At 50.7% G+C, this 26681-nt stretch overlaps 1 protein-coding gene across 2 annotated transcripts; it reads left to right on the top strand.

The window, feature by feature from the left end:
- The first annotated feature begins 7658 nt into the window (after positions 1 to 7658).
- Positions 7659 to 26681, top strand: LOC114106906 (arylsulfatase D). 2 transcript variants are annotated; one of them, XM_071606758.1, is made up of 10 exons: positions 7659 to 8110; positions 11092 to 11241; positions 14221 to 14342; positions 15596 to 15715; positions 16312 to 16735; positions 18038 to 18174; positions 19063 to 19197; positions 20174 to 20336; positions 21933 to 22054; positions 23828 to 26681. In XM_071606758.1, exons 1-10 carry the CDS (start codon positions 8004 to 8006, stop codon positions 24205 to 24207), a joined length of 1860 nt encoding a protein of 619 aa, XP_071462859.1. In that variant the 5' UTR covers positions 7659 to 8003; the 3' UTR covers positions 24208 to 26681. The 2 variants fall into 2 exon arrangements, with proteins under 2 accessions (XP_071462859.1, XP_071462860.1); XM_071606759.1 differs by lacking the exon at positions 23828 to 26681 and adding an exon at positions 23109 to 23529.

Genomic DNA, 26681 nt, shown 5'->3' with positions numbered 1-26681 from the left:
GAATAGAGGACACAGAAACCAATCCACAAAACTACAACTACCTTATATTTGATAAAGGGGCTAAAAGCATGCAATGGAGGAAGGATAGCATCTTCAACAAATGGTGCTGGGAAAACTGGAAATCCATATGCAACAAAATGAAACTGAATCCCTTTCTCTCGCCATGCACAAAAGTGAATTCAAAATGGATCAAGGAGCTTGATATCAAATCAGAGACACGCCGTCTGATAGAAGAAAAAGTTGGCTACGATCTACATACTGTGGGGTCGGGCTCCAAATTCCTCAATAGGACACCCATAGCACAAAAGTTAATAACTAGAATCAACAAATGGGACTTACTCAAACTAAAAAGTTTTTTCTCAGCAAAAGATACAATAAGAGAGGTAAATAGAGAGCCTACATCCTGGGAACAAATCTTTACTCCTCACACTTCAGATAGAGCCCTAATATCCAGAGTATACAAAGAACTCAAAAAATTAGACAATAAGAGAAAAAACAACCCAATCAACAAATGGGCCAAGGACCTGAACAGACACTTCTCAGAGGAGGACATACAATCAATCAACAAGTACATGAAAAAATGCTCACCATGTCTAGCAGTCAGAGAAATGCAAATCAAAACCACCCTAAGATACCATCTCACTCCAGTTAGATTGGCAGCCATTATGAAGTCAAACAACAACAAGTGCTGGCGAGGATGTGGGGAAAAGGGTACACTTGTACATTGCTGGTGGGACTGCAAATTGGTGCAGCCAATTTGGAAAGCAGTATGGAGATTTCTTGGAAAGCTGGGAATGGAGCCACCATTTGACCCAGCTATTCCCCTTCTCGGTCTATCCCCTAAAGACCTAAAAAGAGCATGCTACAGGGACACTGCTACATCGATGTTCATAGCAGCACAATTCACAATAGCTAGACTGTGGAACCAACCTAGATGCCCTTCAATGGATGAATGGATAAAAAAAATGTGGCATTTATACACAATGGAGTATTACTCTGCATTAAAAAAATGACAAAATCATAGAATTTACAGGGAAATGGATGGCATTAGAGCAGATTATGCTAAGTGAAGCTAGCCAATCCCTAAAAAACAAATGCCAAATGTCTTCTTTGATATAAGGAGAGTAACTAAGAACAGATTAGGGTCGAAGAGCATGAGAAGAAGATTAACATTAAACAGGGATGAGAGGTGGGAGGGAAAGGGAGAGAGAAGGGAAATTGCATGGAAATGGAAGGAGACCCTCAGAGTTATACTAAAGTACATACAAGAGGAAGTGAGGGGAAGGGGAAAAATAATACAAGGGGGACAAACGAATGTCAGTAGAGGGGGCAGAGAGAGAAGAGGGGAGGGGAGGGGAGGGGAGGGGGGATAGTAGAGGATAGGAAAGGCAGCAGAATACAACAGACACTAGTATGGCAATATGTAAATCAATGGATGTGTAACTGATGTGATTCTGCAATCTGTATATGGGGTAAAAATGGGAGCTCATAACCCACTTGAATCAAATTGTGAAATATGATATGTCAAGAACTATGTAATGTTTTGAACAGCCAACAATAAAAAATTAAAAAAAAAAAAAAAAAAAAAAAAAAAGATGACCCAGAGAAAGCTGCATTAGAGCTCTCTCTCTCTGGAGATTGCTTGAACGGAACGACTCCTGTCTCATCTTTTGGCCGACACCACTCATCCTTCAGGACCCCCTGGATCACGCTAGGGCAGGACCCCGGCAGAAGGCCAATATTTATGAGGTGTCACTAAAGTTTCAGAGAGGGCGGCTATCTGGTCAGAGAGCCAGGCATGGGTGAGTTCAAGGCTCGGGCAGGCATTCCAAGCAGGTTCAGAATTTGCAGTAATTTATAGTAAAGCTGAAATTAGCTTTTCATGGCTTTGTGGTGAGATGGCTCCAAATTTTAAGAAAAGATCAGGTTGGGTCTATCAGTTAGTACAAGAGGGGGATTCCTTTGAACTGATTGGTTTAAGCCACAAGGGGAGTGTGTGCTGAACTACATGGTTTCCCAACATGTTATCAAGCTCCATAAACTACTGGGGGTTCATCTGGCATCCCAGGTATTTCCCTGTCTCATGCTGATTGGTGGCTGCAGGGGGTTGCTATGGGTCCTCACCTAGCCTGACTGAGTCAGGGACACGTGGTCCAGCAGATCTCTCCTGTTATTTGTACATAAACAACTCAGCAGGGTGGGTATGTGCCTAGGAGTGCTCTGTGGGTCATTCCAAGGACAAGGGTCACGCCCCTTCCTGGGTCAGGCTTTGCTCTGAGGTAGAGGATGGTTTGTCAGACTCAATGACATTTTGTAATAAAGGACCAATCTCTGTGACCTTCAACAGATGAATGGTTAAAGAAATTTTGGTATATATACAGAATGGAATACTACCTAGCCTAAAAGAAGAACAAAATGATGACATTTGCTGGAAAATGGAGAATATTACACTAAGGGAAATAAGCCAGTCCCAAGAACTCAAAGGCCTAGTGTTTTCCCAGATAATGCAGATCTAATTCACAAAAAGGGTGAGGTTCTTGGGAAGAATAGAGGAATTTTGGATTACACAGAGGGAAGTGAAAAAAGGGGAGGGGTTATGGAGGTAGGATTGAAAGTAAAATAAATCAGAAGTCATTACCCTCTGTACCCTCTGACTTCATGAGCAGTGTAACTCTATATCATGTGCAACCAGAAGAATGAGGAGGTATAATCCACCTATGTAGAATGTGAAAAAATGCATTCTGCTGTCATATGTAACTAATTAGAATCAATAAAAATCTTTTCAAAAGTTCATTGTACATTTTTGTATAAAACAGTATCAAGTACTTGGGAAATAATTCCCAAGTATTTAAATGAAATGATGAAGATTTGTAGAAGGTCATTTAGCAAGCAGAAAGCAGTAAGATTATAATGTGAGTCTTGAATCAATCATCACTCATAGCAAATTAAATGTAGAAAACAATAAAACAGAAAGAAAATAATTCAGAATCCAAGTAGGAAATAGGAGTCACATCCTTACTGTGAACTTGCACTCTGGGAGTTCAGTTCATTCTCCAGCTTCAGCTGTCCATCAAAGCACTGCCTCTTCATTCCTCCTGTCCCTGCCCAGCCACAGGGTGCATTTGTGAATGGGCTGCAAACACTTCCTGTTTTCTGTGTTTCCTGCCCCAGGATTTCTGCTGAATGCTGTGACTAAACATTTAACCACTTGTTCCCAAATTCCACTTCAGATCTATTTCTGAAGAACATGTTTCTCCTCCCACATGAAGAATGATATAAACATTTAAATGGCTTAAGTATGTTTAATTAGCCCCCCCCTCAAATCTCACTGCCTTGCTAACCCGTGTCCAATGAACAAGTCACATTCTGGGTAAACCTCTTGACTCTTTTTCAAGCACATGTACCTCTTCCTTGCTCCTCTTCATCCTCACGTTTTAGGAAACTCCGTGGAGACTCGGGACAGTCTCCCTTCACCTGTGGGCTGAGGACAATGATTTGCTTTTATTCATGAGGGTGTCTCTGGGACCTGGACCAAAGAGGCCTCATCAGTGACACAAAACATCCCTGGGCCCAGGTTGAGGAGTGAGGTTCAGCAAGATATTGAAATGTTGTCAAGACATGTCAAGGGGCGACATGGTGCACAGAGAAACAAATACATTCACCGAGATTGTCTCAGTATTTCTCTGTCCCTACTTTTTAATTTTTAGAAAAAAAATTAGGTGTAGTTGGACACAATAACTTTATTTATTAATTTTTATGTGGTCCTGAAGGACAGCAACTTGCAAGTTCTGAGCAGCCTTCAAAAGGAATCTGCTGCCCTTAGGGGGACCTTTATTTTTATATCTTTTTTTGCAGATATCTTTCCAGGTAGTTAATAAATAACGTCAAAGCCCGAAAATTATTTGGTGTACATACTTTCCAAGAGTCACAATCTTTCTGACATATTGATTACCTAAGATATATTGAGGACATGGTTTAAAATATTTTCCTGTAACCTTTGCCAATCATGAGTAAGCTTTTACATTTTCACCTTAATCATCAGGTGCATACTGTTGTGGGGCAGGTCACTCAGAAAACACACCAAGTCCCAGTTCTGTCCAGATTGACAGAATTTAGCCGGCCAGCCAGGGACAGCTCCCTGCATGACCTGTAAGGGTCCCGCGAAACGTTGGAGAAAGAGACCACCAAGTGACCACTCATGCAATTGGCAGAAGGGGATTTATTGAACCAGCATGCTGGAGCTCCGTGCCCACTCAAGAAGGGAAAGCAGCCCAGAGCCCCGAGCAGGGGTTGAGCACTGCTTAAGTACACTTTTTGGGGAGGGCGGAGGGCTTTGTATACATCAGAACAAATCATCATGAGGTGCGGGAAAATTGAACAACAACTCCTAAACATGATTGGTTCATTCATTGGCGGGAACAGGTCAGGCTGGAGTGATAGGTCATTCCTAAGGAGGGGGTTACATTTAAACTGATTGGTCCAGGCCCTGCAATGCCTATGTGCGACCACACAGAGCCCTTATTAAACAACCAAATAGTCAGGGGAAATATTTACTGGGCAGTTCCAAGCATTGTCTCAACAGCTACAGAAATTTCAGGTTTTGCAGGTAGCATAGGAACCTAACAATACCTAATCCTTTACATTTTAACTCAGACCTTGCAGCTTAGAAACTTTACAACACCCGGTCTTTTACCCTTTAACTTTTACGCTTTAACTTCAATTTCTTTTACCCTTACAGACCCATAACTGTCTCTGCAAGGAACAGGCCCAAGCCTGAGCATTTTAGGATATGTAAATACAAACAATAACAATAACAACAACAACAAAAACAATCTGGGTGGATGTAGCTGTAAGCAAGCAGGTCCAGAAGCTGGACAGGGCATTTAGCGAGACAATGCAGTGGGTACATTGGTATTTCCCGCAGGACTTTCCAGGTTGGCAGAGCAGCAAGCCAGCAGAAGGGAAGTGGGTCAAAAGGTAGAGAATGGTTACTAAGGTCTAGGCAATCAATCTCTGACAAGGGAAATTGCCCAAGAAAAATGGAAAGCAAAGAGAACAATTTTACATTGTGTAAGAATTGCTGTTTTGTGTTGCCAAGTGTGCTCTGTAAGAAACCATTAATGGGTAGAGAGGCGGGGCTTTCCCACGGGAGAAGCCTTTCTTCCATGATATGGAGTCTCAGGGTAAAACGGAGTCTTTTGGTCATTGCTCATATAGCCTGGCCCTTAACACTATAGTTCACAACTCGACTACACGTCTCCTGGTCTATTATTAACTTTTAACTTTAAATCATACCTATAATTATTTCATTAACCTTTAACTTTAAAGCACATCTATAATTATTAGTAACTTTCTTACTTTTAATCTAAAGTTCCAGTAAAACACCTTTTTTTAAGAGAGAGGGGGGAGAGAGAGAGAGAGAATTTTAATATTTAATTTTTTTTTTTTTTTTTTTTTAGTTTTCGGCGGACATAACATCTTTGTTTGTATGTGGTGCTGAGGATCGAACCGGGCCGCAGGCATGCCAGGTGAACGTGCTACCTACCGCTTGAGCCACGTCCCCAGCCCCTATAGTAAAACACACTTAAAATAGTGAAAGCCTATTATTCCGAAGTGACTCTAAAATATATCTATATTAATTTTTCATTATTCTATTTTTAATTTCCAAAGTAATTTCCTTTTTTCATATGACCTATTTAATTGCTTTCTTAAAGAATTTTCTTGATCCTTGGTCAAAGCACACAGAGTCTTGTGTCTTTCTAATCTTTTAACTAAAGGGCAGGCTCTGCTCCTCAACCCAATTGCCATTAATACTAACTATGTGTTTCTCAATTTCATCATGAATTCCTGTGTGAGGCAAAGGAGGGTGTGTTAATGAGGGGGGATGTATTTTGATTAGCCTCTTGTTCTGGAGGGGAATACTATAATCTTCCTTTAATTACGCAAGCTATACATGGTGGTCCTTGTACACTTGGCGCAGGAATTGTTTTTCTGTAACTAGGCTGTGGCATGAGTTGTGCCTTTAGAAAGGGCAGGGGGGAGCCAGTGTACCTTGTTAACCACGGGATAAACCGTTCTAGTCAGTTAGGCTTTTCTCAGGAATTTTGATTTGTAATCTTTTCCCTGTGAATTTCTTAAGTAAGAAAGTTACTATTGTTTGTATCCTAAGAGATTGAAATACACCTTGGGGCCTGTCTCAATTGTGTCCTTGGCCTCATTCTGGGGATTTTCCTGCATTCTCAGGCTACATGTACTTTTATTATTGACGGAGGGGTACCCTGTTCTCCATATCATGAGGATCATAAACAAAACACTTAACATTCCCCTTGGTTCCGGTTTCTACATGGTGTGACCCTGCCACAGCATCCCCCACACTGTGATCCTGTCAGACAGTGGATTACGGGAACCCCTTCACCAACTCCAGATTGTGAAAAACCCCAGAAAAAAAAAAAAAGAGAGAAATTTAATTAAAAAAAAAAAAAAAAAGAACTGGGAAGTAGCTTCAGCAGAACCCAACATGCCTGCTCTGTACTGAACAGGTGATTGGGAGCTGCCTAGGCGGGGAAGCCCTCCACCCCAGTCTTGAAGAGTGGCAGCTGTCAGATCAGGGGAGGCAGGCAGTGACCAAAGGATGCAGATTTAAAAGGGCCACTGAACAGACTTTATTGAGGTATCACTCCCGGGCAGAACTCAATTAAACCCACGGAGGGGACAGGGGAAGGGTCTGAGGAGAAACCGCGTGGAAGCTCGACTGGACTGGACTTTTATGGGGCTTACAGCAGGAAGAGAAGGGCTTGGGACAGGAAAAGGTGTTTTTAGGGTCCCTTGCCCCTTTGGAGTTGGTCAGGGGAGTTGGCTGAACTCCAGGATCGGCCAGGGGGTCCTGCTGATTGACAGGCATTAGTCAGGAGATCTGGCTGATTGATAGGCATTTCTGCCAGCATCTGATTGATGTTCTTGAGGGCTGCTTTGTTCTAAGTCGCCACTAAGTCGCCACCACCAACCTAACAGCAGCTGCACTAACTGCACTTCAGCATTAAGAGCTCGTAGGACCTCCAAATGATACCATGGTTACTGGTGAGGAGTTCTGCCTTCCCACATGTTGACGTTTGAACATTAGAGGAGCACGCCGAAGCAAGCATATGAAGCAGGGTTTATTTAAAAAGAGGGAACACAGACTTCTCCTGGGAGGGAGAAGGGGCCATAGCTGGTGTCCTGGTATCCCAGGAAGCAAGGTGTTCTGCCCTTTTTATGTGTCCTAGGCTTCCTTGGTTCTGGGGCCCTCTTCCCCTCATCTTCCTCCTTCCTAGGAACCTGACTAGGCCCAGGGATGCTCCTGAGCTGGTCAAAAGGTGGGAACCAGATGAGCTGAAGGGGAAGGGCAGGGTGGAGCAGCCAAGGACAATTAATCAAAAACCTTGTAGCTCCCTGTAGGGAGGGGCAATTCCTGGGACAAGCTATCTTAGCAGCAGATTGGCTCAAGGGCAGGTTCTCCATAAGGGTGGAGGAAGGGCTCTGAAGGAACTAACATTTCAATCCCTCAGGGAACAGTCTCCAACTTGCCACACTCATCAAAATTGGCCTCACTCCATTTCCTGTCTATACTGACCGCCGGTTTAATTCTGGCTTCACCCCAGGGCCTGCGTGCACAAAGGAGCAAGAGTCCAGCACCCTGGAGATTCCAAACCGGAGCCTGGTGGAGCTGAATTCGCACCAATTCTATGAGGGGGGGTGGGGCTGTACCAAGACCCCTAGAAGGAATTTTTAAAAAGGGGGTCCCGTAGGCCGCCCTGGCTGCATGGGGCACTCACCCTGCTCGGGCTCCATCCAGATTAAGCAGCTCCAGAAGCCCCAGCTTCACCTGGCGGTGGGGACCCGGAGAACCAGTTTTCAGGCGCCACTCCCCAGGCCGAGTTGGGAGGTTAATCGGATTAAGTGAGCCATGGGGGTCCAGGAGCGCGCCCAGCAGCCCGGTGGGCGGAGACGCCAGCGCGGGAGGGATCATGCCCAGGTCTGGGGTCAAGGTCCTGCCCCGGCGCCAGCACGCAGCCATGGGATCCACGCAGAAGAGTGCTCGCAGGCCCAGGGGACGTGCCTCGGCCACCGCCAGGTGCGCGGGACTCCTTGATGCAGAGCCACTCAGGCCTGGGGAGGGGACAAGCGCGAGACCCTGGGAAGAAAGCGGAGGTGCCCGGAAATGGCGGGTCACCGAAACCCAGCCCCGGGCGCATTCTCTGCGCAGCCGGGAAAGCAGCGCTGGGGTGGGGCGCAGAGGGAGTGGGGGGCCGAGCAGGAGGAGGGGGTCCAGGCCGAGCAGGAGGGGGGCCCCGGGTCGAGCTGCGGAAACCGCGCATGCGACGCCCCACCCCAGGGCCTCGGAGACTCGCCTCCCCACGCTGAGACCCTCGGGCCTCCGAACCCCTCCAAGACCCGGTCCCTGCCCCCTCACGGCCTGTGTCCCCCACACCAGGTCAGCACAGATGCGCTGGAGTGTCCCCCCACTAAGACCCGCTCTGCCCCTCCCATTCGGAGCCGGGACCCCTCCCCATGGCCACGTCCCACAATCTCTCTAAGGCACTTCCCCTGCCCCACGCTGACACGGCTGTGACACACCCCACACACTGCCTGCCGCTTAACATTTTTTAAGACACGCAGCCCGATGCCCCTGTCTTCCCAATAAATTCGAAGCCCTCCGTGTCCCGCCCTGGTCCCCACCCCCAGCCATGGCCTTTCACACACTCTAAGACACAATCCTGCTCCTCCCCCAACACGGTCTTGACCCAGGCTGAGACTCCTGTCCGGTTGTCTCCCCATAAGGCCGTCTCGCCCCATCACTCCCAGAAAACCACCCGGTCCCGACTCGGGGCCTGTCTTGAGTCCCCCCGCACGCCCTGTGCCCCCTTCCTGATGCTGCTGGGGAGTCCCCAGGAACAGTCTAAGCCACTGCTGTCCCGCTGCCGGGCCTCTCTCCCCTCCCCCCAGCACTGACGGTCCCTCCAACTCCAGGGCCGCCACTGGACCCCTGCGCCGCCCCTTTCCCTCCTAAGTCACTCCCCAATTCGCTCCTGGGCCCCTGTGTCCACCCTGGGACAGCTTGGCGGTGCCCAACACGAAGGCCCGCCCGGGTCCCGCTGCCAGCACGTCCAGCCCTCCCCCCCATCCTAGGGCACGCCCCTTGCGCCATCCCACCTTAAGGCCTAGTGTCCCCCTAGACAGGCACTGGTGGGCTCCTGGGCGCGAACCCTCCCAGCCTCAGTTCTGCGTTGCCCGCCCACACTGAGGCTCGCTCCTTGCCCCACCCCCAGCACGCCCCCTCTAGGCCACGCCCCGTGCGCCGCCCCCTGCAGTCCACTGCGCACGTTAGAGCACGCCCTTGCACCGCCCTCCACCCTGGGTCCCTCTAGGAAGGCGCAGTCCAGCTCCAGGGCGCGTCCCCCTCGCAGCCCCAGCTCCGCGGTGCTCAACACTCAGGCTCGTCCCTGTCCCACCCCCAGCACGCCCACCCCCCACCCCCCCACTCTAGGACACACCCCGTCCTGCTCCTGGCTCCCAAGTTCCCCATGCCGTCCCAGCGCAGCCGTGCCCGGACTTATGACCTCCCCTCCCACCGTCCACTAAAAACCGCAGGGTGCGGACCCTTGACTCCTCCATCCCCGCCCCCGCCAGAGCTGGGTCCCCCTCCCACCGCTAGGACTCGCGGGTCCTGCTCTGGATCCTCCAGTCCGCCCACTGCGCCCTCGCATACCCATCCCTCCAGCAGTGAGACTGGCCTGCGATCCCCCACTCCCAGGGCGCACAAGATCTACGCAGACCCCGCCCCTTTCCTCAGGCTACCCTCCCCCCCACACACACTGTGACGTCACATTGACTCTGCCCTCCTGCCCTTCCCGGTTGCCCCACCCCCAGCGCGTCAGGGACAACCCAGTCCCTCTGGGTCCTGGGGCGGGTGGAGCCCAGGACCCGCCAGTGACGCTCCTAGTAGCCCCTGGGGCGGTGGGGCTCCTGGCCCCCTGTTCAGACGCTCAGGGACTCTCTGCCTGCTGCACTGCGTCTCTGGGGTTGCTGTGAATCCCCCATCTGTGGTTTAAAATCCCAGTGTCCCTGCTGGTCCGGTCCCCCCAGTGTCTTGTCTGCCGCTTAGCGCAGCCTTGGCTCCGCGCACTGTGGGCTAAGGAGCCTGCCAACCATCAGCCGCCTCCTGACACTCCGAGGACCCCAAACGGCAGGCCCGGGGCTCTGAACCCCAACTCTCGACAAGTTCGTCCGCGCTTTACTGAGAGTTGAGCTCAAATGACCTTAACACAGAGGACCCATTTAGTGACAAAACAAACTCAAAGAGACCATGACTTGCACAATAAGAAAGGGTGTTTCCAGGGTCACCCCGGTGTGTTGGTAGCGACAAAAGGTCACCACAAATGCACTCAGTAACTGTTCCTTAATTTAGTGGTCAGAAATCTCCCAGGATTCAGTTCTCGGATGTCTAAAAATAAGTGGGAAAAAACGGAAAGTGCAAAACTTGTAAATCAGGCATTTGTCACAGCACATTGTTAAAACTGTTTTATTTGGTTATGATTTGCCCTGTTAATCCTTTGCTGTGCCTAGATTATAAATCATACGTTATGACAGGCATCTATATATACTGGAAAAGTATAGTCTATATAGGGTTAGGTACTAGCTGAACTTTCTACCTCCTCTGAGAGTTCTGGAATGTGTCCCCGGTGGATAAAGAGGGGACCTCTGCGCTGTTTTCATGGGGTTGAAGTGGAGGGAACCTTCTTATTATGAGGGCTCAGGTTCTGATTGCTTGCTGAGAATCTCTAGTTTGGGTGCAGGGAGGAAATGGGCCTCTCAGTGTCATCTTGATTGTGTGGCCATTAGCAGTAGTCACTCCACCCTGGTTCGCTTTGGGCTGTTGGACCCCATGCAAAACCAGAGGCTTCCCACAGCTGGATAATTCTCTCGGGGCTCAGTTGGCATCATAAGAGTGCGGTTCAAGCCCTCCCCAGACCCCTGACATCTACATGTGCATGGTGTATACTTTGCACCCCAAATCCTGTACATTTATTTTCTGCCTTTTGTTTTCCTCTGCAGGGACTCCACGCTGCTTCTCCTCCTTGTATGTTGGCTTCTGCAGACCTGTGAGCCGAAATCACCGAACGCCTCCAAGCCAAACGTCCTGCTGATCTTGGCAGATGATCTGGGCATCGGGGATGTTGGTTGCTATGGGAACCGTACACTGAGGTAGAGTGCCGTTTGGGTGGTGGGGTGGTGCTGTGTGTGTGCAGTTTAGGGGAATAATTCACTTAAAATCGACCAGTGCAAATGAAATTTCTTAGTGCTCCAGAACTCAGCACCACACATGATTCTCTCCAAGAGTAAAAATAGGGTCTTAGCCCTCTCAAACAACTTGAGGCCGGGCTGAGTTTGTGAGGGTTTTCCTGGGGCTGCTGTATTAAATAACCAAAAACAAAGAGACTTAAAAGTAATCCAGGAACCACCCCCCCCACCCCAGCCCTGGAGGGCAGAAGCTGGACCAGGGTCCCAGCCTGAACTCCCTGCACAGGCTCCAGGGGGCTCCTCCTGCCTCTCCGCCTCTTGGGATCCAGGTGGCCCTGGGCTGGTGGCCCCTCACTGCAGTCTCTGCCTCCATCTCCACGGGGCTCCTCCTCTGTGTCTATGTCCCCTCCTCTGTCTCTTGTGAGGACACGGCCATTGCATGAGGGCCCCCCGACCCAGGAGGAGCCCATCTCAGGACCCTGCACTAACGACCTCTGCAGAGAGCCTGTTTCCATACAAGGTCCCACTCACAGGTTCTGGGGTCAAGGTGTGGACAGGACCTGCCTCTTACAATGGTGTCCAGCTCCCTCCACAGGCTCAGGGAGGCTCCTCCTGCCTCTCTCAGCTCCTGGGGCTCCAGGTGGCCCTTGGCAGAACAATATGGTGACCCCTCAAAAGCTTAAGATTGAATCACAATATGAGCCAGCAATGCCACCGCTGGGTTCAGACGAAAGGATTTGAAAGCTATGGGTCCAAAAGATACTCACATATTCTGTGTTCACAGAAACCCTGATCCCCAGTATGACTGGAGACTAGGGCAAAAATGGGGGGTCAAGGAGAAGGTCTGAATGGAGGCCTTTGGAGGCCAGAGGATCGTAGAGAGTGTGGGTTATTTTCTTATTTTGGCTAAACTGTATAGAGGATTACACACAGGGTTGTAAAATTGTAATCCGTTCTGAGCCCTTTATTCTCAGGGCTAGCAAATCACTAGAATTTTACCCCAATCCATCAGCATGCATCTTATGTATCCATCCATGAACGAGCCATCCCTCCACCCACCCATCTGTCCATGTTCTCATCCAGGCATCATCCATTTGTCTATCTGCCCATCCACCCATGTTGGATGGATAGATGGATGGATGGGTGGATGGTAGGATGGGTGGATGGGTGGGTGAGTGGGTGGATGGATAGATGGGTGGGTGGATGGTTGCCTGGATGGATGGATGGATGGATGGATAGATGGGTGGATGGGTGGGTGGGTGGGTGGATAGATGGATGGATGGATGGATGGATGGATGGATGGATGGATGGGTAGATGGGTGGATGGATGGATGGGTGGATAGATGGATGGGTGGATGGATGGATGGATGGATGGGTGGATAGATGGATGGATGGATAGATGGTTGCCTGAATGGATGGATGGATAGATGGTTGCCTGGATGGATGGATGGATGGATGGATGGATGGATGGATGGATGAATGGGTGGCTGGGTGGGTGGATGGATAGATGGTTGCCTGGATGGATGGATGGATGGATGGATGAATGGGTGGCTGGGTGGGTGGATGGATGGATGGGTGGTTGGATGGGCAAATGGGTAGATGGGTGGATGGGTGAATGAATGAATGGGTGGATGGATGGATGGATGGTTGAATGGTGGATGAATGGGTGGGTGGATGAGTGGAAGGATGGATGGATGGATGGGCGGATGGATGGTTGGCTGTTTGGATGCATGCTTGGCTGGATGGATGGATGGATGGAAGGACTGACAAGGTTCTTTACCTTGGTCCTACTGGTACACTGGCCCAGATCACTCTCTGTGATGGGCCCATCCTGTTCATTGTAGGATGTTGAACAATATTTCTGGTCTCCACCTGCTGCTCACCAATAGCACCACATCCCAAAGTGGGACACCCCCAGTGTCTCTGCACTTTGCCAGTTGTCCTTGGGAAGAAAACTGTCCTTATGGGGGGCCACTAGGTGGTCAGCTTTGGGTGCATGAAGAACAAGGTCTGAGCTTCTATAGCTTCGCTCCCACCAGATGCAGCCTCCTCCAAGGTAGAAGGGGAGAGACAAGCACCTGTCATCTGCCAGTACGTGGGGGAATTCAGTGAGCTCTAGGGGCTGTGTCACTGCCTTTGGGATTCGTATCTATAGTGAGATTCTCAATCAATTTTTGCACATCTGACTGCAAAAGCTCTTAGGTGAAGTGTTTCATCTTCTCTTTGAATTTTGCACCTGAGAAAGCTGGTAGGAAACTCAGGGAGAACCCTTCGGGAATGCTGATGGGATATTCAAAGCACACAAGCCCCTGGGTTGCATTACCCCCCCCCCAAAAAAAAAGAAAAAGCCAAAAACTTTGCCCTTGTGTGTGACATTGGTCATCTCTTCCTTCAAACATAATTTTGTTGGAGTCCATCTTCCTCTAAGAAGCCCTGTGATGTAACCACAGAGTTATTGTGACCAGAGGTCTCCCATAACCCACTCTAAGTGGAGAATGTCACCAAGCAGGTGTGCATTTCATACCCCGAACCCACCCAAGGTCCTGGCTGAGCCCAGACTGCCTCCAGCGGACTCAGAACCCACCTCATTCCTGGCTGGACAAAAGCTTCTCACGCAGCCTGTGTTTATAATCACTGTTCAACATCTGTCATCCATCACCCCCCGAAAGTGAAATCAGCAAGGTGTCTGTGTGCCAGCCCCCCCCCCAGGCCAAAGTCAAAATTCAAAATCTGGGGGCCCTTTGTTGCTTTAGCAACAGCTGAGGTGGGGAAGGGCTGTAGGAGGAACCGCCCAGGGTGAGCCTCATCTGTCCTTTGCAAACTCAGAGAAGTGGGCGCACTAAGACAGGTGCCATGCCTCCCCGGGAAGTTCCATGCTGGCCTCTTCTGGAGCCCAGAGCGTTCCCGTCCCTTTCCCAAGTGACATTCATCTGATTTGCTCAGGACCCCCAATATCGACCGGCTGGCGGAGGAGGGTGTGAGACTCACCCAGCACCTGGCGGCCGCCCCGCTCTGCACCCCGAGCAGAGCTGCCTTTCTCACCGGGAGATACGCCCTCCGATCAGGTGGGTGTCCCAGGGACCATGGACAGCAGCTCCAGGCTGCAGCCTGGACCCCATCGCTGCTCTATCTGGGTAGCGATCTCCAAGAGACTGGTAACGTGAAGGCTAATGTGCCCTCCTGTCACCTTCCTGCAGTGTGTGCTCAGAACAGGGTATCCTATGCCCTCACCCCCTCAGGACCCTCAGCCCCCAGTGGCTGTTAAAACCCATGCACAAAGCCAGGCACAGTAGCGCACGCCTGTCATCCCAGCGGTTGGGAGGCTGAGGTAGGAGGATCACGAGTTCAAAGCCAGCCTCAGCCAAAAGGAGGCCCTAAGCAACTCAGTGAGATCCTGTCTCTAAATAAAATGCAAAATAGGGCTGCAGACAGGGCTCAGTGGTTAGGTACCCCTGGGTTAATCAAATGGGAGTCACACACCTCTTCCTGAGGTCTAAATTGTCCCTAGCTGACCTGGGACATGCAGCACGATGCAGGTTCTATGGGAATCATGCTGATACTCAGAGAAAAAAAATTACTCAGGGAAAAAACACCCAACACAAATGTCTGCATGTCTGGTGCAGGAGAAAGGTTCTTTTCCTTCCGATATTTTCCATGTACCGGCTGTTGTCTCATCAAATTGCCAGGTAGGTGCCCTTAGTAGGCTGTACGGAGGGAGCCTTCTGGGATGGGTTGACCACCATCATTGGTGGATGAGAAGCAGATATATGGTGATTGACAGGTGATAGACAATGCTCCATAGATGATGATGGTGATACCATCAATGAAGGAATACGTATTAATGATGCTCAATTGATAGCAATCCTGTCAATAGATAATAGAGGAACAGGTGATAGCTAATGATGGGTGATAGAGGTATATAGAGGTGACAGACACGTAATGCACATACAGGTGACAGATAAATGATGTGTGGATAGAAAGGGGATAGATGCGACATAATGATACCTGGATGATAGGTAATGATAGATAGATAGATAGATAGATACTGGGTCGGTTCTCATGATAGGCAAGGTGTGTCCAACTTATGCAGCTGACATTGGGGCGGATGGTGCTCTGTGGTGGGGTCATGCTGTGCACGACAGCACATTTAACAACCTCTCTGATCTGCACCCACTCATACCCAGAGCACCACCTCCGACCTTCCCCGAGTGCTGACAGCCAGATCCTTGCCCACTGTCCCCTGGTGCCCAGAATCCCTTTGCTAAGACCTGTTCCTGGCAAAGGGAACGTGAACCTTGCTCTGCTGTCGGTTCCACAGGAATGGACAACGATAAGTACCGGGTCCTCTACTGGAACGCGGGCTCTGGCGGGCTTCCTGCCAACGAAACCACTTTTGCAAAAATCCTAAAGCAGCAAGGCTATGCCACCGGCCTCGTAGGTATGCGGACACCTGACTCCCCTCCCATCCAATTGTCCAGGGACCAATTTCCTCCAGAGGAAAAAAAAACACTTTCATCCTGCTCCGTCTCTCGAGTCGGTACCTGGCCTGGCTCTGGCGCTCTCGGATGGTTTCCAGTTCAGAAGTTCTCCTCATTGCAGACGGTCAAGGTTCTTTGATATATTCTTTGTCCTCTTTTCTTCTCTGGACCTGTCTATCTTCTTCAGCCTCAAGGAATCAGAAAGTTCTTCAGAGCCTGGCTCCGCCGCCTGTAATTCCAGTAGCTTGGGAGGCTGAGACAGGAGGACCGCAAGTTGGAGGCCCACCTCAGCCATTTAGCGAGGGCCTGAGCAACTCAGCGAGACCCTGTCTCTAAAGAAAACACAAAAAGGGCTGGGGATGGGGCTCTGAGTTCAATCCCTGGTACCCAGACCAAAAGCAAATCCTGGCTGAGATCCCTCATGGCCTCCGCTGATTCAGGATCTGCTCTTTTGGAGGTTTTCTTTCCCCTGACCGCATCGAAATGGCCCCGGGGATTTTTGTCCCAGGCAACGCATGCGCCCTTGGTGTGGCTGACCACCCACCCCCGCCTGCAGGAAAGTGGCACCAGGGCGTGAGCTGCGCATCCCGCGGGGACCACTGCCACCACCCGCTGAACCACGGCTTCGACTACTTCTACGGCCTGCCCTTCACCCTGATCAACGACTGCGACCCCGACAGGCCCCCCGACCTGTGGGTCAGCGTGGCTGCCCGGTTCAGCCGCTACACCCGCGTCCTGGCTCTGGGCGTCCTGACGCTTGCCGCCGCCAAGCTCAGCGGCCTCCTCTCGGTTCCCTGGACGGTAGTCGGGGGCGCGGCCGGCCTCGTCTTCCTCTTCTTCATCACGTGGTTCTCCAGCTGTGGGTTCGTGCGTCGCTGGAACTGCGTGCTCATGCGGAACCACCAGGTCACCGAGCAGCCCATGGATGTGGGGAGCACCACCCGACGGATGCTGCAGGAAGCCACGGCCTACATCCAAAGGTGGGGACCCTCACGATGGGGCGGGGGGCAGGTTCTGAGCCATGAGCTACTCTGGGGTCCAATAGCAGCAGGTGTATTGGAAAGGTCCAACCTCACACTTCATTCACAAATGAAAGGAAGCTTTCCTTCTTCATGGATACATAGTATTCCACAGTGTATATGCTGCAGGATTTCTTTATGGAGTCACTTTGCCCACGTCTGTCATCCTAGCAGCTTGGGAGGCTGAGGCAGGAGGATGGCAAGTTGGAGGGTAGCCCCAGCAACTTGGCGGGGCCCTAAGAGACTCAGTGAGACTCTGTAAATAAAATATCAAAAGGACTGGGGATGGGACTCAGTGTTGAAGCACCCCTGGGTTCCATCTCTGGTGCTAAAAAAAGAAGAAAAAGGAAAGGTCCGACCTCTTCCTATGAATTGGTTTCCACACTCACGTCTCTGTATTGAGTTACTGGGGTTGCATTGGAAAGTATCAGAGTAGTGGTCATGCACCACGGACTCCTTCCAAGGCCTAGGGAATGCCTGAAACCCCGGAGAGTACCCAACCATTCATATATATGTTATAAATCAATATTCATACATATATTATAATATATAGCTATTTCCATATGCATACATACCTATGAAGATATTTAATTTATAAATCAGGGAAAGTCAGAATTAGCAGCACCTAATCATATAATGGAGTAAATGTGGCAATGTTCTCTAATACGAGGTGGGTGGAGAGGTGTCCCATCCCTCCCTCTCAAAACTTCTTCCGGTACTATACTGACCATGGATGCTGTTTTACTCAGACAAAATTGCCACTGTGACCAAAAGACCCAACAAGAACAATAGAGAAGAAAGAGTTTATTTGGGGCTCATGGTGTCCGAGGTTCAGTCCCTGGTGGCCGACTCCGTGGCTCTGGCCCAAGGGGAGGCAGAACAAAATGGTGGAAGGGCTGGAGGAGGAGAGCAGCTCAGGACAGGGCACCAGGGAGCAGAGAGAGCTCTGCTCACCAGGGACAGGACAGAGACCCCAAAGGCACAGCCCAGGGACCCCCTCCTGCAGCCACACCCCACCTGCTGCAGTCACCACTTAGTTAGTCCATGCAAGTGGATTAATCCACTGATTAGGTTACACCTCTTATAATCTAATCTTTTTACCTGTGAACTTTCTTGCATGGTCTCACCCCTGAATTTTTGGGGGACCCCTCACAGTGAAATCCCAGCAGGTGACCCCAGGTCATGGACGCATCAGATTCAAGGTCCACTGTGGAGGCCATCATCTCCCGTCCATAATTCAAGTGGTTGGTTTTCTTCTTTCAGAAACAAGGACAGGCCCTTTCTCCTCTTTGTGTCCCTGATGCACGTCCACACTCCTCTGGTGACCTCGAAAGCCTTCCTCGGGAGAAGCCGCCACGGTTTATACGGAGACAACGTGGAGGAGATGGACTGGTTTGTAGGTAAGTCAAGATCAAGAATGGGGGAGAGTACACCCCAATCCTGTGCCTTGTTTGTTCACTTATTCCCAGTGATAGTCTAATTTTGCACGAAACCAATCATTTTGCTAGCAGTCAGTTTTGTGAGAAGCTGTCGTTCCGCGTCACCCTTAGTGGTTACAGGAAGCAGAGAGACAACGTTAGCTCTCAGCATCGTGGAGAAAAAGGGCTCTGCTTTCGGGGCTTGGGGACACGCTAGAGAGAAGCAAGAACTTGCAGACCCTTCCATCTGTGAGGGTTTCTTGGAGACGTGGAAGCCCCCGCAGGTCAGGTGACACGTCCTCGCATGAACTTCCTGACATCTGAGCTACGTGAGAGGCAGATGTCCCCAAGGAGGACAGCAGCTCACATCCCTCGTGAATTGGCCTCTGTGCCTTCAGGGGTAGGAAGGACCGCTGGTCTCCATGGTGCAGGGAGCTACTGCTAGGTTTGCGGGTGTCCCCTGCTCTGCTGATCATGGCCATCATATATTTGACTGCTATTGGTTGTGGTTCCTTCCACGTGGGCCGGAATCTGTCATGGCTTTTCCCTGCCCCGGGCCACCCTCTCACACTTTTATTAGGGCACTTGACCCCCACAGGCAGCGCACGTCGAAAGCACGCCTCCTGGCGACATCCTGGATATTTCTTTGCAAGTCTCTCCTGGTTTTCGAGGCGACACGGTGCTAAGCAGACCTGGGCAAAACAGTCTCAGCATCACATCACACATCACACATGCCCCTGTGAGCTCTGGGCAGGGGGCTCTTTCTGTGACTGTCCAGAATGAGGTGGCTTGCGCACAGAATGGGAAGTGCATGCCACCAGCTGAGACCCGTGTGGGCGCTCCCTCTGACACCTTCCACCTTCTCCACAGGTAAAGTCCTCCATGCCCTTGACGAGAACGGTCTGAAGAACTCCACGCTCACCTATTTTGCCTCTGATCATGGAGGGCTACTGGAGGCCACAGAAGAACACCAGCAGCTGGGGGGGTACAACGGGATCTATAAAGGTGAGGGGCTGGCCACAGGGAGGGACGGGGACAGGGAGCCAGAGGAGCCCGCATCTGAGATGCCAGAGCAAGGAGACTACAAAGTGGGGAGAGGAAGGATGATGATGAAGAAGAGGAGGAGGAGGAGGAGATGGAGGAGGAGAAGGAGGAGGAGGAGAGATGAGGAAGAGGAAAAGAAGGAGAAGGAGGAAAAGGAGGAGAAGAAGGAGGAGAAGGAGGAGGAGGATATAAAAAAAGGAGGAGGAGAGGAAGAAGGAGCAAGAGGAGGAGGAGGAGGAGGAGAAGGAGGAGGAGAAGGAGAAGAAGGAGGAGGATGAGGAGAGATGATGATGAAGAGGATGAGGAGAGATTAGGAGGAGGAAGAGGAGAGGGAGAAAAGGAGGAGGGGATGGAGGAGGAGAAGGAGGAGATAGAGCAGGAGGAAGAGATGGAGGAGGAAAGGGAGGAGAAAAAAGAAAATGGAGGAGAAAGAGGAGCTGGAGGAGGAGGAGGAGGAGGAGGAGAGAGAGAGAGATGAGGAGGAGGACGATATAAGCAGGAGTAGAAAAAGCAGGAGGAAATGGAGGAAGAGGATCAGTTGGAGGAAAAGGAGGAGGATGAGATGGAGGAGGAGAAGGAGGAGGATATGAAAGAGGAGGAGGAGGAGAGAAAGAAGGAGCAGGAGGAGGAAGAGGAGGAGAAGAAGGAAGAGGAGGAGAGAAATGAGAAGGAGGAAGAGAAGGAGCAGTAGGAGGAGAAGAAGAAGGAGGAGGAGATGCAGAAGGAGGAGGAGGAGGAGGAGGAGGAAGAGGAGGGGATAGTAAAGGAAGAGATGGAGAAGAAGGAGGTGGATGTAGAGATGGAAAAGGAGGAAGATGGCGCCCTGCCTTATGCCTGCCTGCTGGGTCCCCACCCCTAATGTCCTCAGCCACACACCTCTTTAGGGTAGGACGGTCCCTGCAGAGGCCCAACCATGATTGATGTCATCTCCTGGCAGGTGGCAAAGGCATGGGTGGCTGGGAAGGGGGCATCCGAGTCCCTGGGATCTTCCGGTGGCCTGGTGTGCTGCCCGCTGGCCGTGTGATCCAGGAGCCCACCAGCCTGATGGACGTGTTCCCCACCGTGGTCCAGCTGGGGGGCGGCCAGGTGCCCCAGGACAGGTCCGTGTTCACAAGGTCGTCTTCCCTCCCTCCTATGAGCCCCCTCGCTCTCAGTTCAGGGCTGGAAATGCCACTAAGGAATGCTCTATGACAAGTGGGGTGCAGCTCAGTGGTGAGCACCGGCAAAGTTCCCTGGCACTGAGAGACCCTGGGCTCCATGCTCAGCACTAGGGAGGAAGGGAGGGAGGGGAAAATCAGTATGCTGATGCTGAGTTGCTCTCAACTACATTTACAGTGACTAGTTCCCCTATTTAATGGAAGGTCTAGGGTCCCCCCAACTTCTCACTCCATGGCAGAATTTTCGTATTATATATCAGGGGATCATGAGGTCTCTGAAGACAGATTGGTCACTAGGGTATGTGTGTGTATAAAAATATGTCTCCGTGGAGATTATCTATCTGCCATCTATCTATCTATCATCAACCTATCATTTATCTATCCATCATCTAACTACCTATCCATCATGTTTCTATCTGCTGTCTATCAACATCCCTCCATCTTCCATCTGTGTATCTAACATTTGTTATCGATTCATTGTCTACATCTGTCACCTATCTATCTATCTATCCTCTGTCAATCTGTCTACTGAAGACATTTATTTTAAAGAGCTGGCTCACGGGCGTGTGACAGCCAGTAGTAAATCCAAAAGCCTTGCACTCAGCGAGCAGACTGCACCCCTGGACATTATTTCTATGCCAGTCTTGAGACCAAAAAAAATCCCATCTTCTCCAGTAGACCTGTTCTTTGCCTTGAAGGCCTTCAACTACTTAGACAATGCCCACCAACATTACTGTGGGTTAGCAGTTCAACCTAAACTCAAATGATGTTGGTGGTTGCTCTCATCCACCAAATACCTTCCCAGCCACATGATTACACACCCGGTGCTCTGTGTCTTGGGGTTCTGTGTTGACAATTCCACCAAGTCCACATGGGAAGTATTTTAAGAACTGAGTCATACTGAACACGGACAGATATTTTTCTGGTCTCATTCCCTAAACTACAGCAATTCCATGCAGGAGGAGATCCGTGAGTCCTAGGAGGACATCCTGTCTCCTCATGGAACAGATGTAGGCACCCTTGGGTTTGGGTATCCACAGGGGTCCTGGCACCGAGCCTCCCTGGGACCCTGAGGGACAACTCCAACTAAAAATAAAATAACAGGGCCAGGGACCTTGAGCTCAGGGGTGAGCACCTGGATTCCACCCCCAGCACTGCAAAAATAAATTAATAGGCTTAAAATATTTTTTTGAGGAAAACACTTGCATTTCTACATTCAATATTCAGATTGTTTTTAAATCACAAAGCAGGACTTCCTGGCTGTCTGGCTGGACTCAGGAGACTCTGCATGCATATCCAGGGCCATGGCGGGGTGCGGGCGGGTGTGCATAATGGTTAGGGGGTGCTGCCTACGAGATGGCGTTGTGTCTTAGAATACCACAGACCTCTTGTTAGAATACCCAGCGCCACTCGGTTGAGGAGTCTCCGTGACACACTCATCTGGGGCCCTTCTAGCCCCGGGATCACATCCCCCCACTGGCCGTCACTGCTCCTGAGCATCCTTGGTCTGACCCCGCCCTTGCTCTCTGCATCAATCAGGGTGATTGACGGCCGCAGCCTGGTACCGCTGCTGCGAGGAGATGTGGAGCACTCTGAGCACGAGTTCCTCTTCCACTACTGTGGACAGTTCCTGCACGCGGCCCGCTGGCACCACAGGGAGAGTGAGTACCGCAGGTCCTGCTGCCGGGCGCCAGGGGGCGCTGGGAGATGCAGCCGGAGGAGGGAGGAAGATGGATAGATGGATGGATGGATAGACACGTAGATGGATGGATGGATGGATGGATGGATGGATGGATGGATGGATGGATGGGTGGGTGGATATGTGGGCAGGAAGATAGATAGATAGATAGATAGATAGATAGATAGATAGATAGATAGATGGAATACATAGGTAGATGATGAGTGGATGGGTAGATGGATACATGGATGGATGGATGGATGATGGATGGATGGATGGATGGATGGATGGATGGGGGAATGGATAGATGGATGGATGGATGGATGGATACATGGATGGATGGGGGAATGGATGAATAGATGGATGGATTAGTGGGTGGAAGGATAGATGGATGGATGAGTGGGTGGATGGATGGATAGATGGATGATAGATGGATGGATGGACAGATGGATGATGGATTGGTGGATAGATGGGTGGATCACTAGCTAGCTAGATGATGGATGGTTGGATGGATAGATGGATGGATGGACGGGTAGATAGATGATGGTGAGTGGGTGGATAGATGTATTGTGGATGGATGGATGGATGGGAGGGTGGATGGATAGATGGATGGTGGATTGGTGGATGGATGGATGGGCAGGAGGGTGAATAGATAGATGATGGGTGGATGGATGGATAGATGAATGGATGGATAGATGGAAGGGTGGATAGATAGATGGTGAATGGATAGATAGATAGATAATAATGGGTGGATGGATAAATGGATGTTGGATGGGTGGGTGGATAGATGGATGGTTGGATGGATAGATGAGCAGGAGAATAGATAGATAGATAGATAGATAGATAGATAGATAGATGATGAATAGATGGGTGGATGGGTAGATGGATAGGTAAATAGACAGATGCTATGTGGATGGATAGACATAGAGATGGATCTAAAGAATAGGTATATGCACCACTGATCAAGGGGGGTCCCCTGCTTTTGTCTAGTTATTTTGATGTACATGCTAATCTCATCTGAAAACCTGCGTTCACAGGGACATCCAGACTCCAATCAGGATGATTGATAGAAGCACAGATACACAGATGCTCCGTGGAAAGATTGCTAGGTGATAGATAAGGAGAGATGATCGACCATCAAACAGAGATACACAGATGCGCAGACGGGTGGTGATGATTGACAGATGGGTGCAGAGAGTCAGACATATAGATAGATAGAATGGTTGGGTGCTGGCAGAGATGATTGGCAGGTACACAGACTCACAGATAATGAATAGGTGGACAGATAGGTAGGTAGATGATGGATATGGATGGATGGATGGATGGATAGATAGATAGATAGATAGATAGATAGATAGATAGATAATTAACAGAAGTTAGGAAGGTAAAGAGACAGAATAGAAAAAATAGATGATAGATTATTGGTGGACAGACAGCCGGACCTAGATGACTGATAAATGCACAGAGATTATATATATATATATATATATATATATATATATATATATATATATATATATATATATATATATATATCTGTCTGTCAACCCCCCCCCCCACCCCCCGCCATGTCTATACATATATCACCTGTCCTGCGCGGATCCCAACCCTGTGTCCGACCATCTGTCCATCCCCGAGTCCCCCTGCCGCCTACCCTGTCTGCCGGGGCGCACGCCCATAGACACCGGCGATCTTGACAGGGACGTGGGGCGCAGGGCCACCCTGAGCCGCGCCGCTGTCGCCGCTATGCCCACAGGTGGGAGGCTCTGGAAGGTCCACTACACGACACCGAGGTTCCAGCCCGCGGGCTCGGGCGCCTGCGGGGACCAGCATCTGTGCCCCTGCTCCGGGGACGGCGTCACCCAGCACAGCCCGCCCCTGCTCTTCGACCTCTCCAGCGACCCTTCCGAGGCCCGGCCACTGTCCCCCGACTCGGAGCCGCTGTTCCACGCCGTGGTCCAGCGCGTGGGCGAGGCCGTGGCGCGGCACCGGGGGACCCTGCGCCCTGTCCCGCAGCAGCTGACCCTGGACAACGTCCTGTGGAAGCCCTGGCTGCAGCCCTGCTGCGGCACCTTCCCCTTCTGCTCCTGCAGCAGCGACGACGGGGACAGCTCCTCCCAAGAGCCAGCGCCATGAGAAGGTGTCCCAGGGCCACCAGGGGACAGCGTCTCCAAGGAGACCCCTCCCCCGTTCCCCCCTTGAGGACCCTGCGGCAGCCGGGAGTGGGTCACTGAGCCATCTTGCTCTGAGAGGATTCCAGGGACCACCCCTCTCCTGACCCTGGGGTCTCACAGGGGCTGACTTCCTGTCCCCTCAGCTGCCAATCACCACAGAGCTGCATTGGGAACACCCAGCCTGACCACAGGCCAGGCAAACGGGTCTGCACCCAGTCCACTTTGGTTGGCCGAGTAAAGATCCTGTTCTGTGCTTAGGAATCAGTGATCGCTGAGGATTGGCCCTCGTGGCCACCTCTTGGGGTCACTGTCTTGGTACCCTTGCTGTGTGACTTAGAAATTGCCTCCAGGCTATCCACAAAAGTCCCAGAGAATAAGAAAACTTTCAACAAGATTGCAGGATAATGTCTCCCAGGAAATGGGAGGCCCAGAGGGACACAAGTTCATCCCAACTTCCTGCTGTACTGCCCTAACTATGGGAGAGTGGGCCCCATGGTGTCAGGAGGGTTGCTGCAGCTCTGGCCCTCCCATACCCAATCCAGGCAATAGGATAGAGCCAGAACTAAGAGGCCTCCTCTCCTCTGAGTCTGTCCCTGTGAAGGATAATTATCACAGAACCCACAACTTTTGGCTTTCAGCTCTCTGTAGAGAGAACCGGAAATTGAGAAATACCTGGCTCTCGGGAAGCGAGAGTAAGTCTCTGCGGCATATAAATGAGAACAGCTTCCTTGAGTGGGCCGAGGTTTTTGATGTATCACTAAAACTGCCAGAAGAAACACCCTTTATCTCATCCTGCTGGGAAGCACACGCAAATACCAGTACCTGTTATTAGCAAACGATCGTCAAAAGAGCAGAAGGCCTCTGGATGTATGGTTTCCACCTTGGACAAAGCCCTAGAGCCTTCAGATAGATCAAAGAAAGGCACCTTGCATGCTTCAATTATTTAAAGTCGTGGTGGCACACACCTGTAATCCCACTGGCTCTGGAGGCTGCGGCAGGAGGATCACCAGTTGGAGGCCAGCCTCGGCAACTTAGCAAGACTCCTGTCTCAAATTTTTTTAAAAAGGGGGCTGGGGATGTGGCTCAGTGGTTAAGCACCCCTGAGTTTAAAAAATAAATTAAAAATCCAGAGCTTTCGTACCAGGGACCAAGTGAGAGCAGTATTCGAGGGAACAGGGAGGCAGGGAGGTTTGTGAGGTCCTGCAGCACAGAAATGCAACCCAGCTAACACAAAGTAAGCATTATTTCTTGCATTGATCCACATAGCAAGGAAATCAAGGGACAATCAGCACATATAGGTTTGGGGACTAGAAACTGACACTGGCTGAATAGCCCTCTCTCAGTGAGCCTATTCCAATTTGCACATGGTCAAAAGTGTGCCTAACATCCTATAAGGGCCCCCTCTGACATATCTCTTAGCATGTAAATGTGGGTCTTGCTGAGGCCAGTTACTTCTGGGCAGGCAGCTGTGGTCAGATCTCCCTGCACCTGTTCCCAGCTCTCCCATTGCTGGTCTTGAACAAAGAACTTCTTTGGCGAGGGTCTTCCTGCCACTCATCTCAAGCACAGGACATGCATTCCTGTTCTGTCTCTAGCCACCAACTTGAAATTGGACCCAACCAAGGAGCCACTGTGATACCCAGCCATGGAAGCTTCTGTCATCCAGAGATCAGGGGGGCAGAGTGTCTCCCTGGGCGAGGGTCCCAGACAAGGGCGGAGGGTTCTGCTAACCAGGCAGCTGACCCTACCTGCCCTGGCTCTTAAAGTCCTTGGAGGGAAATGAATTATAGGTAGAGGGTTTTGTTGTGGTTTAGATCCAGAATGTCCTTCAAAGTCTCTTGTGTTGAAAGTGTGGTCCCCAGGGCAAGAGTGCAGAGGTAGGCTTTGGGGGGGTGATTGGATCTCGAGAGCTCTGAGCTCATCAGTGGGTTAGTCCATTGAGGGCTGAACGGGCGACTGGGAGATGGTAGGACATGGAGCCTACTTGGAGGAAATGCTTCCTTGGGGGTGTGGCCTTGGGGACTATATCCTGTCCCTGGCTTTTCTTCCCCCATCTCTCCTTCCTCCTGCCCTGTCCTAAGCTGAGTTCCTCCTCCACACCCTTCCACCATGATGGTCTGCCTTACTTCAGACCCAGAGCCCTGAGCCAGCCAACTACGGACAGAGATCTGTGAAACTGTGAACCAAAATAAATCTAACTTGCTTGGCTCAGGTATTTTGTCACAGCAACAAAGAACTGAAGAACACATTATTCTTGTGCCTGACCCCTTCTCTCTCCAACCCCTGGCTTCCTGGCTGCCCTGTCCTGAGCTGCTCTCCTTTTCCAGGCCATTCTGCCATTTTGTTCTGTTCCCCTTGGGCCAGAGCCATGGAGTCGGCCAACCATGGACCAAAACTCGGACACCAGGAGCCAAAATAAACCTTTCTTCCTCTCAA

Source organism: Marmota flaviventris, chromosome X (assembly GCF_047511675.1).
Source record: "Marmota flaviventris isolate mMarFla1 chromosome X, mMarFla1.hap1, whole genome shotgun sequence".
Lineage (NCBI taxonomy): Eukaryota > Metazoa > Chordata > Mammalia > Rodentia > Sciuridae > Marmota > Marmota flaviventris.
Note: the sequence above shows the minus strand (reverse complement) of the source record. Positions and strands in the feature narration are given on the sequence as shown.